Genomic DNA, 13,956 nt, shown 5'->3' on the forward strand with positions numbered 1-13,956 from the left:
GATCTGTTTTGGAAGAAGTGCAGCCAGAGTGCTCCTTAGAGGCCTAGATGGCCAAACTTCGTCTCTCATACTTTGGACAGATTGTCAGGAGGGAACAGTCGCTAGAGAAGGATATCATGCTTGGTAAGATGGAGGGTCAGAGTAAAAGAGGAAGACCCCCAACGAGATGGATTGGCCAGGTGGCAGCATCGAAGGACTCAAATGTGGCAACAATAGTGAGGTTGGCCCAGGATTGGACATTGTTTCATTCTGCTGTGCATAGGGTCGCTATGAGTTGGTTCTGACTTGATGGCACCTAACAACAGCAATAACAAAAGGAATAAAATAAAAAGGATATGCAGGTGCCTGGTGGCAGAGCAAAGAGAGGTAACTGTGTTGGAGTAAGCAGTGTTTCTAGAAGGAACTGGACAGAAGTGCAGATGTGGACTCTTGGGAAGCAATGGACCTGGTCACTTGAAATGGGACTTTCTCTCAAGAAGCTTTCAGCTAAAAGTGAGCAATCTCCATAGAAAGAGGCTGGAAATGTACTATTGGATGCAGGAGCATCTAACCACCGTTAGAGGCTAGCTGGAGAAGAGACATTGCTGGCATTAAGGTGTTTGACATTGGGTGTTCCCAGTACCATAGCCTCTAGAAAATCTGTAGAGGACCCACAAGAAAGAGTCATGTTTAACCTTCTATTCCACCAAGTTCAGAGTTCCAAGGCTAGAGTACTGTGGCTGTTATGTGCCATCGAGTCAGTTCCGACCCATAGCGACCCTGTATAGGGTTTCCGAGGGTGTAAATCTTTACGGGAGTAGAAAGCCTCATCTTTCTCCCGCGGAGCGGCTGGTAGTTTCTAACCGCTGACCTTAAGGTTCGCAGCCCGACTCGTAACCACTACGCTACCAGAGCTCCTTAAGGCTAGAGTACAGCAACTGTCAAATAAGAACCTGTTCCCCATCTCTCCTTATTTTAACCCTTTGGAGGACAGAAACAAAAAACTAAAAGCTCTAGGGTATAGGGGAACTCCAAGAGAAAAAAGATAAAAGTCCACCAGATAGCTGAACTTGGAGACAGGAGAAGTTTTCACCTGAAAAAATGTCAGAGTCTCAGTTGTTACACTGGACTGGATATTGTCACTTCTGGTTAGTGACTTTCCCTGAGATTAAACTCTTAAGAGTAACTAAAAAAGTTATGACACTTGCTCTAGTTTTATCTAAAGATCAAGGAAGACTGGGTCCTCATATAGGTTTTTAGGGGATAAAGATGGAGAAGAATCAAGTTGCTTTCTATTTGTACTCAGAGTATCACTCTTCCAATAAAGGAATGACATGCACAAGTTCTTTTATCAGGGCTCTTACATTCTTTTCAGTGGAAGATACAGAAGTTAAGTTATTATAAATAGTCCAACACCAGTAGGTGATACAAAAATGTACATGGAAACCATAAAAAGTGTTCAACTGGAAAACATGAAACAAAATAAAAAATCATAGAAAAGACCAGTCTTACTGGTTGGATAGAGATCTGTGGAACCACCAAAACTATGGTTCTTAGTCACCCTTCAGGTCTGGAACCGAACTCACCCATGCAGCTCAATTTTCAGCCAAGTAATTGGTCTATAAGGGGAACAGTAACAATTGGGGGGGTGGGGGAGCACACACACCTTAGAATAATCAACCATTTGAGATAAAAAGCTTAGCATTATCCAAAGACAATGTTCAGAAAGGTTAGGAAAGAAGGAGGAATGGAAGTAGACAACACAGTGAGGAAGTGGAATAAGGGATGTTACATTGTGGGGCTTGCAATTAATGACCAAAAAAACATATATATGAATTGTTCATTGCTTAGTGATTTGTTCTGTGAATCTTCACCCAATTCACAATGAAAAGTTAAAAAAAGAAAGAAACTGGTAGATTACATTCTAGATTAATTTGTCAAAATTCAGTTTCCCAAAACCTTTTATGCATCAAAAAACATTATCAAGAAAGAGAAAAGACAATTTACAGAATGGGAGACCCTATTCAGAAATTATATATATATATATATCCAGTTGTTTTATTGTTAGGTGCCATTGAATGGGTTCCAACTCATAGTGACCCTTTGTACAACAGAATAAAACACTGCTCAGTCTTGAGCCCATTGTTGCAGCGACTGTGTCAGTTCATCTAATTGGGGTCATTCTTTTTGATCTCCAGAGACTGATCCCTCCTGACAACATGTATTCAAAGTACGTAAGAGGAAGTCTTGTCATTCTTAGTCCACAGGCACATTCTGGTTGTAGTTCTTCCAACACAGATTTATTCATTCTTCTGGCAGTTTGTGGTATATTCAGTATTCTTAGCCAAGACAGTTACTCAAATGCAGCAATTCTTCATTGCCCAGCTTTTGCATACATACAATGCAATTTAAAATACTTTAAAGAAGTCTTTTTCCATCAGAGTTGTCCGACGCAATACATTGTTTGATTTCTTGATGGCTGCTTATATTGGTGTTGATTTTGGATCCAAGTAAAATGCAATCCTTGACAACTTAAATCTTTTCTCCATTTATCATGATGTTGTTATTGGACCAGTTGTAAGGAATTTTGTTTTCTTGATGTTAAGGTGTAATCAACCCATATTTTATCTTCATCAGTAAGTGCGTCATCATTTTTAGCAAGCAGTGTTGTGTCATCTACATATCTCAGGTTGTTAATGAGTCCTCCTCCAATCCTGATGCTGAATTCTACTTTATATAGTTTAGCTTCTTGAGTTATTTGAGCAGCATACAATTTGAATAAGTATGGTGAAAGGACAAAACCCTGATACACTCTTCCTGATTTTAAACCATGCCATATCCCTTGATTTATTTGACTATTGCCTCTTGGTCTATGTAGTTGCTCCACATGAGCACAATCAAGTGTTATGGAATTCCCATTCTTCATCATTCTAACGATAGTTTATTATGATCCACACAGTCAAATACCTTTGCACAGTCAATAAAACATAAGTAGACATCTTTCTGGTATTCTCTACTTTCGATCAAGATTCATTTGTTATCAGCAATGATGCATTTTGAAACCAGCTTTAATTTCTGGCAGTTCCCTGTTGATGTAGTGTTGCAACCATTTGATTGACCAAATAGTTGTCTTCCAAATTTATTGATATTGATTAGTGAATGTTTCCAGCATAGCATCCATCTGTTGAAAGATCTCAGTTGATAGTCCATCAATTTCTGGAAACTTTATTTTTTTGTCAGTTCTTTCAGTGTAGCTTGGATTTAATGCCATCAGTTCTTGATTGTATGCTGCTTCATGAAATGGTTCACTGTTGACCAGTTCTTTTTTTTGGTGCAGTGACTCTGTATATTCCTCTCATCTTCTTTTGATGCTTCCTGCATTGTTAAATATTTTGCCCATAGAATCCTTCAATTTTGAAACTCAGCACTTGAATTTTTTCTTCAGTTCTTTCAGCTTATGGAATACTGAGCTTGAAAAAATTGAAAGATCAAATTGGATAGCAAAAGAAACTCTGAAACTTGTTGTTGAATTTAGATTAACTAAAGCAAATAGAGATGAAGAGAAAATTTCAAACAAAGTAAAGCACTAGAATAAAATGTGCAAAGACCTGTAGTTAGAAAACCAAAAGAGAAGAATGCACTTTGCATGTCTCAAGCCGAAAGAAGTGAATAAAATTTTAAGCTAACACAGAGCTGTGTTTGCTATTGTTGTTGTTGTTGAGTACCATGGAGTTAGTTCTGACTCATAGTAACCCTATGTATAACAGAATGAGATACTACCCAGCCCAGCACCATATTTAGAATTCATTTATTGAATGAATTGATAAATAGGTCAATGGCTTGTCTTCCAAGCTTCCAGCACACATCTCCCCTTTCTACAAAAGATTCCAGATGCATGTCCTCCAGATATCTCAGATTCAATAGATCCCAAACTAAATCCATAATGTTCTAACTTTATATTTATTTTGATTAAGGATATTACACATTCTTACAATTACTCAGCCTTAAAATCTAGGACTAATACATACCTCCTTACCCTCCACTACTTGCTGTTGTTAGGTGTCATCAAGTCATTTCCAACTAATAACAATCCCATGCATGACAGAATGAAGCACTGCCTGGTCCTTCACCATCCTCACAATGATTGCTGTGTTTACAGCCACTGTGTCAATCCATATCACAAGGGTTTTAGTCTCTTTAGCTGACCCTATACTTTACTATGCTCAGCATTTCTTAAGCTGAAAGAACTGAAAAATTCAAGCTTCAACTTATAATATTGAAGGATTCTATGCACACAATATTACGTGATACAGAAAGCATCAAAATAAAATGGAAGGAATACACCAAGTCACTATACCAAAAAGAAATTGTCAGTGTTCAACCCTTTCAAGAGGTAGCATATGATAAAGGAAAAAAAAAAAAAGGTAAGGAAGGAAGATGTCCAAGTTGCACTGAAGGCATTGGCAAAAAGCAAGACTCCAGGAATAGATAGAATGCACATTGAAATCTTTGAACAAACTGACAGAGCATTGAAGGACAGCTACCTAGCCAATGATTGGAAGAGATCCATATTTGTGCCCTTTTAAGAGGTGGCCCAACAGAATGCGGAAATCATCTACCAGTATCATTAATATCACATGTAAGTAAAATTTTGCTGAAGATAATTCAAAAGTGGTTGCAACAGTACACCAATAGGGAACTACCAGAAGTTCAAACCAGATTTAGAAGACATGGAACAAGGGATATCATTGTTGACATGAGATGGAGCTTGGCTGAAAGAAGAGAATACAAGACAGATGTTGGCTTATGCTTTAATGGCTATGCAAAGGTCTTCAACTATAGTTGACAAACTATGGAAAACATTGTGAAGAATGGATATTCCAGAACACTTAATTGTGCTTATGAAGAACCTGTACATAGACCTAAGGCAGTTGTTCTAACAGAACAAAGAGATACTGAATGGTTTAAAATCAGGAAAGCTGTGTGTCACATTGCATCCTTTCATCATAATCCTGGTGTGGCAGTGTGGGATAAACTGCAAGGTCTATTTGAACTGCAAGGTCGGTGGTTCAAACTCACCAGTCCCTCCTGGGAAATGCTATCCAGAGTTACCATAAGTCATAACTGATTCAGTGGCATTCAACAACAAAAAAAAACAACAACATTCAATCTGTACATTGAGCAAATAATCTGAGAAGCTGGATGAGATGAAGAAGAAAGGGGCATCAGTATTGGAGAAAGACTCATTAACAACCTGAAATATGCAGATGTTACCACCTTGTTTTCTGAAAGGAAAAAGGACATAAAATACTAACCAATGAAGATCAAAGACTCCATCCTTCAGTGTGGATTGCACTTCAATGTAAAGAAAACAAAAATCCTCACCATTGGACCAATAAATAACATCATGATAAATGGAGAAAAGATTGAAATTGCCAAAGACTTCATTTTGCTTGAATCCACAATGATGGAAGTGGCAGCCAAAAAATCAAATGATGTATTGCAGTAGGCAAATCTGCTGCACGAGACCTTTTTAAAAGGTTAAAGAACAAGCATGTCAGTTTGAAGACTAAGCTACACCTGACCCAAGCCATGGTATTTTCAATTGGTTCATATGCATGTAAAAGTTGGACAATGAATAAGGAAGACAGTAGAAGAATCGATGCATTTGAGTTATGGTGTTGGAGAAAAATATTTTAAGTACCATGGACTTCCAGAAGAACAAACAAATCTGTGTTGGGAGAAGTACAGCCAGAAGGCTCCTTAGAAGCCAGGGTGGCAGCACTTTGTCTTATACTTCAGACCAGTTATCAGGAGTGGCCAGTCCCTGGAGAAGAACATCATGTTTGTTAAAGTGGAGGGTCTGTGAAAAATGGGAAGATCCCCAAGGTCATGGATTGACATATCAATGGGCTCAAACGTAACAATTGTGAGGATGGTGCTGGACCAGGCAGTGTTCCATTCTATTGTGCATGAGGTTGCTATGAGCCAGAATCGACTCTATAGCACCTAACAATAACCACCGCAACAATACTTTACCAACTATGCTATCCTTCTCCAGAGACGGGTCCCTTCTGATAACATGGTACAATGCTGTAGGACCAGTCACTCCTCAGAAACTCTATACAGGGCCTATAGGAGTCAAAACCAACTCAATAGCTGATAACAACAACACTCTCACTTCTGTTTCCATTGTATTTCTTCTAAGACAGATTTGTTTGCTCTTCTGGTAGCTCATAATGTATTCAATATTCTTCTCTAGCATCATAACTTCAACCACCACATGGGTTAAATTGTCCAATCTTAGTGCTTTTGCTTGTTCAATCTTCCTTTCAAACTATTCTCATGCTCTATTGCTGCTGCCTCTTCCACATCATTTCCTGCTCAGTGACCATCCCATTTGAAGCACACACCATTCCTCTACATCATCACCTAGGACTGTTTATACTTCCCTAAACACATTCTGCAAATCCCTATATGGTTTTCTCTAGCACCTGTCCTCTGATAAGCATATCTGTCTTTCATGACCTTGTTCCAATACTACCACTTCAATCTCAAGAAAGACTGAATCTCTCCTACCAGGGATCTCCCAGAAAACTGTGTTGTGTTTGTACCGCTGCTACATCACTTAACCATAGTCTGCTATTGTATCCCAGTTATTATGGGTGGTTTTAACTTATTCCCGCATATCAGGATCTTAGAAAACATTAAATGTTTTTTCATTGAAAGATAGAATTAATAAATTTCATTCCTCATTCATTTTAAGAGACTATATTCAGCATCAAGTTTGTTACAACTTAACATGATTGCTGAAATTGATTGGATTTTACATGGACTTTAGGATAATAACAGTGTTAATTGACTTAATATGCTTAGTTCCTGCTAACCATTATCTAAGCATTATTTCCAGTCTTTACAATAATAGGTAAAATAACAACAACAATAACATTATAAAAGAGAGTAAAAGGAAAACTGTCATCAAGTTTATAGGGTTTACAATGGTTGATTCAAAAAGAAGGCTTTAGTGTGTTATTAAGTTTATGTTTATTTTGTGTTTGGCAGCACACTTTAACATCAGAAACATCTCAAAAGGATCTCTTAGACAAACAGTGCTTAAAAGAAAAATACACGCATCTCTCCTGTAATAAAGTCTTCTGCCAACCGTGGCTGAAGTGCATCGACGGGACCTGTATTTGTAAACTCCCTTATCAGTGCCCAAAAAATGGTACAACGGTGTGTTCAACTACTGGAAGAAGCTACTCAACTTACTGTCAGCAAAAGAGCTTTGAATGCCTTCGTCCACAGGCAAAGTTTTTAAATAATGGCTTATGCGTAGCAGAAGGTAGGAAATGACTAATTTTCAAGACCAAGTTATGTTATAGCGTAAGAGAGTTTTTGTCTGTCACACTTTGTATTAGAAAATCCACTTCCTGTGAAATATGATGAAAATGACTCAGAGTTCTTCTCTTGACTCTTTGGAGTAATTTAGAGGCTAACTAGAGAAATCAGGAGTCTCCAGAATTGGATCTTGAGTCTAGAGCATGTTGCCCTGTTAGATACCAGGCCACCCCTTAGAGGCATCAGTGGCACCCTCTGCTGCTCAGACCTTCAGAACTACCTCCACTCTCATTTCTCATATTTGGTAAGTGGGATTGTTCCCAGGGTCATTGAGAGTCCATGCAAGACCCAATGAAAAGGTCTTTACATGAAATTGGTACTGATAGCCCCTCCTGGACCCTGTCCCCAGTGATTTCCGCCAGTTTCCATCATATCATCACCTGCTTTTCCTCCCACCACCCCCTAGGCCCAGTGGCCTTAAATATTCATGTGGAGTTTTGATTATTGTGACCTGGACCTGCTCCAATCTAGCAAACGTGGCCTCTCAGGCCAGAGAGCATGTTTATAGTCCATCCAGATGCTAATTTATGAGGAAACTGGGACCCTCAGATGTGGATTAGTACAGCAGTTAAAATCAGGGTCTCACTGTCAGATGGATTTAATTTCAAACTCCTTTTAGGGTCAATGATAAGCTGTATGACTTCTCTGAACCTAGTTTCCTCATCTTTAAAGTGAGACCAATAGAAATCCCTAACCCATAATGCTCTTGTGACGATTAAATAAAATTATGCTTGTTCCTGGCACACCTACATGCTCATTCAATTTTAGTCACAACAGTAAAATTCAGGCTAATGTCCTCTGATATGAAGTTCTCACAGATTTTTAGTGAATTTACCAATAAATGTTTATCAGGTTCTTTCTGAAGCACCGTGACATACACCAGCTCACAGTAACTTACACGTCTTTGTGGTACTGAGCTAAGATGCTGAGGTTCTGTGGAAAAGGAAGAAGAAAGTTCCTTGTTGGAGCTCTCTCTTGTGTCAGTGTCTGCCTTTTTGCTCGGTAAAATGCCTTGTATATAAGCATGCATAAATGTTTCTTAAATGCCATTACTATTTCTTTGGCTTACTTTTAAGAGCAGGAAATTTGGAGTAAGAATCATGTACCAAAGCCAATTGCTCTAGAGTCATGATGACCCCATGTGTGAAATAGAACTGGTCTCCATAAGGTTTTCAATGACTGATTTTTTAGAAGCAGAGAAGGACTTTTGAGTAGACATGAACCTCTGTGTTAACTATTTGCACCACCCTTGGAGGTATTAGGTAAGTAAGGCAAATTTGAATAAAAATAGCCGCCATAAAATTGGTCCTCAGCTCATAGTGCTTCCAAAAACAACTGAATAAAATACAATGCTTCCCAGTCCTGCTCCTTCCCCGTTATCAATTGTGGATCACAACACTGTGATCTGTAGGATTTCCATTGGCTGATTTTTAGAAATAGATTATCAAATCTTTCTTCTTAATCTGTCTCAGTATGGAAGCTTGGCTGAAACACCTGTTCAGCATCATGCCAACCTCCACTGACAGACAGGTAGGTAGGGGCTGTGCATGAGATGGAATGGAATCTGGGACATCTACATGGAAGGTGAAAGCTGTTCTCCTAATTGCTCCCCACCAATGCCACTACAATATAAATATAACCACCCCACCCCCACCAACAAAAACATAAACGGTTGTAGTTGAGTCATTTCCAATTCCAATAAGGAGCCCTGGCGGTGCTGTGTGTTTGACTCCTAATTACAAGGTCAGAGATTCAACCCCACCAGCTGCTCTATGGGAGATGATGAGACTGTCTGCTCCAATAAAGATTTATAGCCGTGGAAAGCCTATATAGTATCTCAATGAGCCAGAATCGACTTGATGGCAGTGGGATTGGAATTTTGACTGAGGAGTAATGGTTAAAGCACTCGATTACTAGCTGGAACCTCTGTGGTTTGAACTCCCCAGCCATTCCACAGGAGAAAATGTGGAAGTCTGCTCCTGTAAAAGACTATAGTCTTGGAAACCCTGTGCAGCAACTTGACTCTGTCCTATAGGACCACAATGAATCAGAATTGACTCAGCATCAGTGGGTTTGGTATTTTGGTTTGCTACAGGGTTTCCAAGGAGTTCTGGCAGCATAGTGCTTACAAATTGGGCTGCTAACCTCAGTGTCAGCAGTTCAAAACTACCAGCTGTTCCATGGGAAAAAGATGAGGCTTTCTGCTCCCGTAAAGATTTACAGCCTCAGAAACTATATACAGAGTCATTATGAGTTGGAACCAACTCAGTGGCATGCAACCACCAACAACCAGATAAGTAAGACAATGGTATACCATGTAACTGCTAATACAGACACTGCCACATAGTTAGTACTCATAAAAATAGCATTTATTATTTCATTGTTGTTAACGTCATCGAGTCAGTTCCATCTCATAGGGATCCTGTGTAGGATTTCCGAAGAGCGGCTGGTGAGCTTGAACCTCCTACCTGGCAGTTCAAACCGACCTTACAGTCCAGCACATTAACCTACAGCACCACCCCCAGGATGCCTTATTTGTTAAAAATCTTCATGGTGCTCACAGTCAATTTGACATTACATATTTTATTTTTAAAGGTTTTTACTCAAAAGGGAAAAGTGAATGTCTAAATAGTTTTGTCTTTATTTTGATATTTATTGTAGGACAATTCAGTGTTTCCTTGAAGTATGGAAACACAAGCTCAGAGGGACTTGTTGAAGTAAAACTTGTGGACCAAGATAAGAAGATGTTCATCTGTCAAAACAGTTGGAGCATAACACAGGCCAATGTGGCTTGCCAGGACCTTGGATTTCAACAGTGAGTGATTTTCTCAGGGTTGATTTTATTGTCCTTTACTATTTGCTTTTTGGATTGCTAGCGGCACTGTAGGATAATCACTGGACTGCTAACCACAAGGATAACAGTTCAAATCCACCAGCCACTCCATGGGAAAAAGATGAGTCTTTTTGCTCCCATTAAGATTTGCAGCCTTATAGCACAACCCACAAAGACAGTGTTCTACACCCTACTTGTGTGAGTAGCGCCTGGGATCTTAAAAGTTCATGAGTATCCAGCTAAGGTTTAACTATTGGTATCTCTCTATGTGGAGGAAAGAAGAGTAATGGCAATTGAAGACTCCTGGAATCAGTTAGTCCAATGGACGAATGGAACTGTGACCATCAGTCTCCATGACACTGAGATCAGAGCTAGATGGTACCCAGCTACCACTACCAACTGTTCTGCAGTTTTTGGATAGTGTTAGAGAAAATGTGGAACAAAACACAACATTTTTTATATAGGCCAGGCTTCCTGGTCATAATGAGACAGGAGGAACCTGAGACCATGGCCCTCAGACACCTTTCATGTCTGGAACTACACTTATCCTTATGGCTCAGTTTTCAGCCAAGTGGTAGATAGGCATACAGGGGGGACAACAACATTAGTAAGATATGCTCACCATGGAATGGTCAGTCGTTCAAAATCCAAAGGGCAACATTTACCTAAGGATACAGTTCAGAAGGGTTGGGCAGGACGGTAGAGTGGAAACCAGAATCACAGGGAGGATGTGGAATAACTGATGTTACATGGAGGGGACTGCAATTATTGAAATGAAGTGGAGTGTATAATTTGTTGCACGTAAAACTGGTGATCTGCTCTTGCAATTTTCAACAAGATTTTGTGTTTGACTCATGAATAATTTGGAAGCCTTTTTAACTTTCCAAACAAATATGCTAGCTGTCTTTGGTTATCTCCCCCAGGCTTTGGTTATCTTTTTGTTAATGATTTCTTATTGAATTGTAAATATTACTAACTATATTGTGGTTAGAATATGTGTCTATATAATGATAGTTTGGGATATATATGTGTGTGTGTTGAGATGTGGTTTGTGAGTAAGTATATTTTAATGTTCATGGATGCTTGAAATTAAATATATTCTTAATATTAGAGTGCAGGGTTCTATAAAACTGATACATTATTCATTAAACTACCTTGTTAACTTTTTTATTCAAATCTTTTTCTATTTCATTACCTTCAGTCTTTTCTGTCTTTACATTTTAGGTATGTCCCTTAAAAACAGCACATACTGACATTTGTTTGTTTGTTTCATCTAATTTGGCAATCAGTATTAACTAAAGGGAGTCCTGGTGTGGTGCTGTAGAATAAACACTTGACTGCTACAAATAAGCTGCATAAATAAGCACTTGACTGCTGGTGTTTCAAACCCACCAGCTGCTTCTTGGAAACCCTCTATGGAGTTGCTATGAGTCAGAACCGACTTGACGGCACTTAACAACAACAACAACATTAACTAAAGAGTTTGGTATATCTACATTATGGGGATTGTTGTTGTTGTTGTTGTTATGTGCCATCGAGTCGGCTCCGACCCATAGCGACCCTGTACAGGGTTTCCGAGGGTGTAAATCTTTACGGGAGTAGAAAGCCTCATCTTTCTCCCGCGGAGTGGCTGGTAGTTTCGAACCGCTGACCTTAAGGTTCGCAGCCCGATTCGTAACCACTACGCTACCAGAGCCCCCCACATTATGGGGATTACTTGCATTTAATTGTTGGATTTATTTTTTTCTATCATATTTTGGCTGTTTTGTTTCTTCTTTGTTGTTTTTCCTTTTGCTTCTTCCTTTTCTAACTTCTATTTGATTAATTAAGTTTATCTCTTTAAATCCTCATCCTTTTCCTTCTGTACTTGGCTTAGAAATTATGCATTGCTGTGGTGCTGTAAGACCAGCACTGGACTGAGAACTACAAGGTCAGCAGTTCAAACCCACCAGCTGCTCCTCAGAAACCCTACACAGGGTCGCTATGAGTCAGAATTGACTCAACAGCACATAACAACATTTTGATTAATTTAGTGGTAATCTTTAAATTTATACCATGATAACTCACCTTCCTAATAAGCAAATACAAAGAACATAATTACTCTATCTGTGTGGCGCTGTAGGATAAGCACTTAACCTCAAGGTTTGTTTGTACTGCAATGTCGGCAGTTCAAACTCACCAGCTGCTCCTCGGAAACCTGATACAGGGTCTCCATAAGTCAGAACTGAATTAACAGCAACCTTGAAAATTTGTTTCTAGTATTTGTTTTCACCTTATTTTTATATCCCCAAAGTTAATCACTACTCTTCAATAAGCAAATATTATTACTGTTGATTCACAGTGCTTACTCAGATTTACCTCTTATTTATCAACTTCATGGTTAGCATTCCTTTTCACGTTCCACTCTTTCATTCTGAATTCTATTTTCTTTTTCTTAAATGGCATCCACAGGTAGTTCATTAGTGAGAGTCTCTGATTATTAGATTGGATCATAGGTTTTTACTGATATCTGACCAGTTTGACCTACAATCTAAGGTTCAACATTTAATAAAGTCAGTCTTTTCTCTCAATGTTTTGCTTATATTTTAAATAAACTCATGGACTCATTATATGATTTTAGCAAGTGGAGATTTTTCTTCCTTCCTTGAAAACTTATCAAGGGTGTTGTTCCATTTTATCTAATATATTGAGACATGTTTAGGTTAAGTGGCTCTCATATTTTGATGTTTATAACAAAGTTTCATGAGTACTCTGTTTTCCTGATGAGTCTTAATTAAAACGACCCTCTTTAATTTCTTTAAGGAGCTCTGGTAGCGTAGTGGTTACAAATCAGGCTGCCAACCTCAAGGTCAGCAGTTCAAACCTACCAGCTGTGCCATGGGAGAAAGATGAGGCTTTCTACTCCCATAAAGATTTACAGCTTCGGAAACCCTGTACAGGGTCGCTAAGTTGGAACCAACTCCACAGCACATAACCAACCAACCTTATTTTCTTCAGTGTTTCTTTATATATGTATATATATTGTCACTACTATTTTATTTTTAGTTACACCTGTCAGGTGCATCTTTGTCCAACAGTTTACCTTTAGCCTACTTACTCCTAAATGCAAGCAAGGGACAACTGAATGATCTGGAAGAATTTTGTTGTAGTTGTTGTTGTTATTGTTAGGTGCCATCAAGTCAGTACCGACTATTAGCAACCCTTTGCACAGCAGAATGAAACAGTGCCCAATCCTGGGCCAACCTCACTACCGGACTCAAGTCCATCGATGCTGCCACTTGGCCAATCCATCTTGCTGGGGGTCTCCCTGGTGCCGTCAAATTGGTTATGACTCAGAGACCCTATAAACAGCAATGCAAAACACTTCCTGGTCCTGCACCATCCTCACAAATGTTGTTATATATAAGCTCATTGTTGCTACCACTGTGTCAGTTAATCTCATCGGGGATCTTCCTCTTGTCCTTCTTTAGGAACTTGTCCCTACTGATAACATGCTCAAAGGACGAGAGACAAAGTCTCACCACCCTCCCTTCTAAGGAACATTCTGGCTGTATTTCTCCCAACATAGTCTGTTTATCCATGGTTCTTTCAATATTCTTCTCCAACACCATAATTCAAATTTATCAATTCTCCTATGGGCTTCCTTATTCATTGTCCATCTTTCCCATGCTTGTGAGAGGATTGAAAATACCATGGGTTAGGTCAGGTGCACCTTTAGTCCTCAAACTGACATCTTTGCTCTTGAA

The 13,956-nt window shown here is 39.1% G+C and overlaps 1 protein-coding gene across 1 annotated transcript in view; it reads left to right on the plus strand.

Moving 5' to 3' along the window:
• The window catches only part of CFI (complement factor I), a 68,726-nt gene that overhangs the window by 2,274 nt on the left and 52,496 nt on the right, over positions 1 to 13,956 (plus strand). The window contains exons 3-4 of the mRNA XM_006869340.1: positions 7,042 to 7,321; positions 10,039 to 10,192. Coding sequence (XP_006869402.1) covers positions 7,042 to 7,321; positions 10,039 to 10,192 — 434 coding nt within the window. The remainder of the gene's footprint in view (positions 1 to 7,041; positions 7,322 to 10,038; positions 10,193 to 13,956) is intronic.

This window comes from Chrysochloris asiatica, unplaced genomic scaffold (assembly GCF_000296735.1).
Source record: "Chrysochloris asiatica unplaced genomic scaffold, ChrAsi1.0 scaffold00129, whole genome shotgun sequence".
In the NCBI taxonomy this organism is placed as follows: Eukaryota; Metazoa; Chordata; class Mammalia; order Afrosoricida; family Chrysochloridae; genus Chrysochloris; species Chrysochloris asiatica.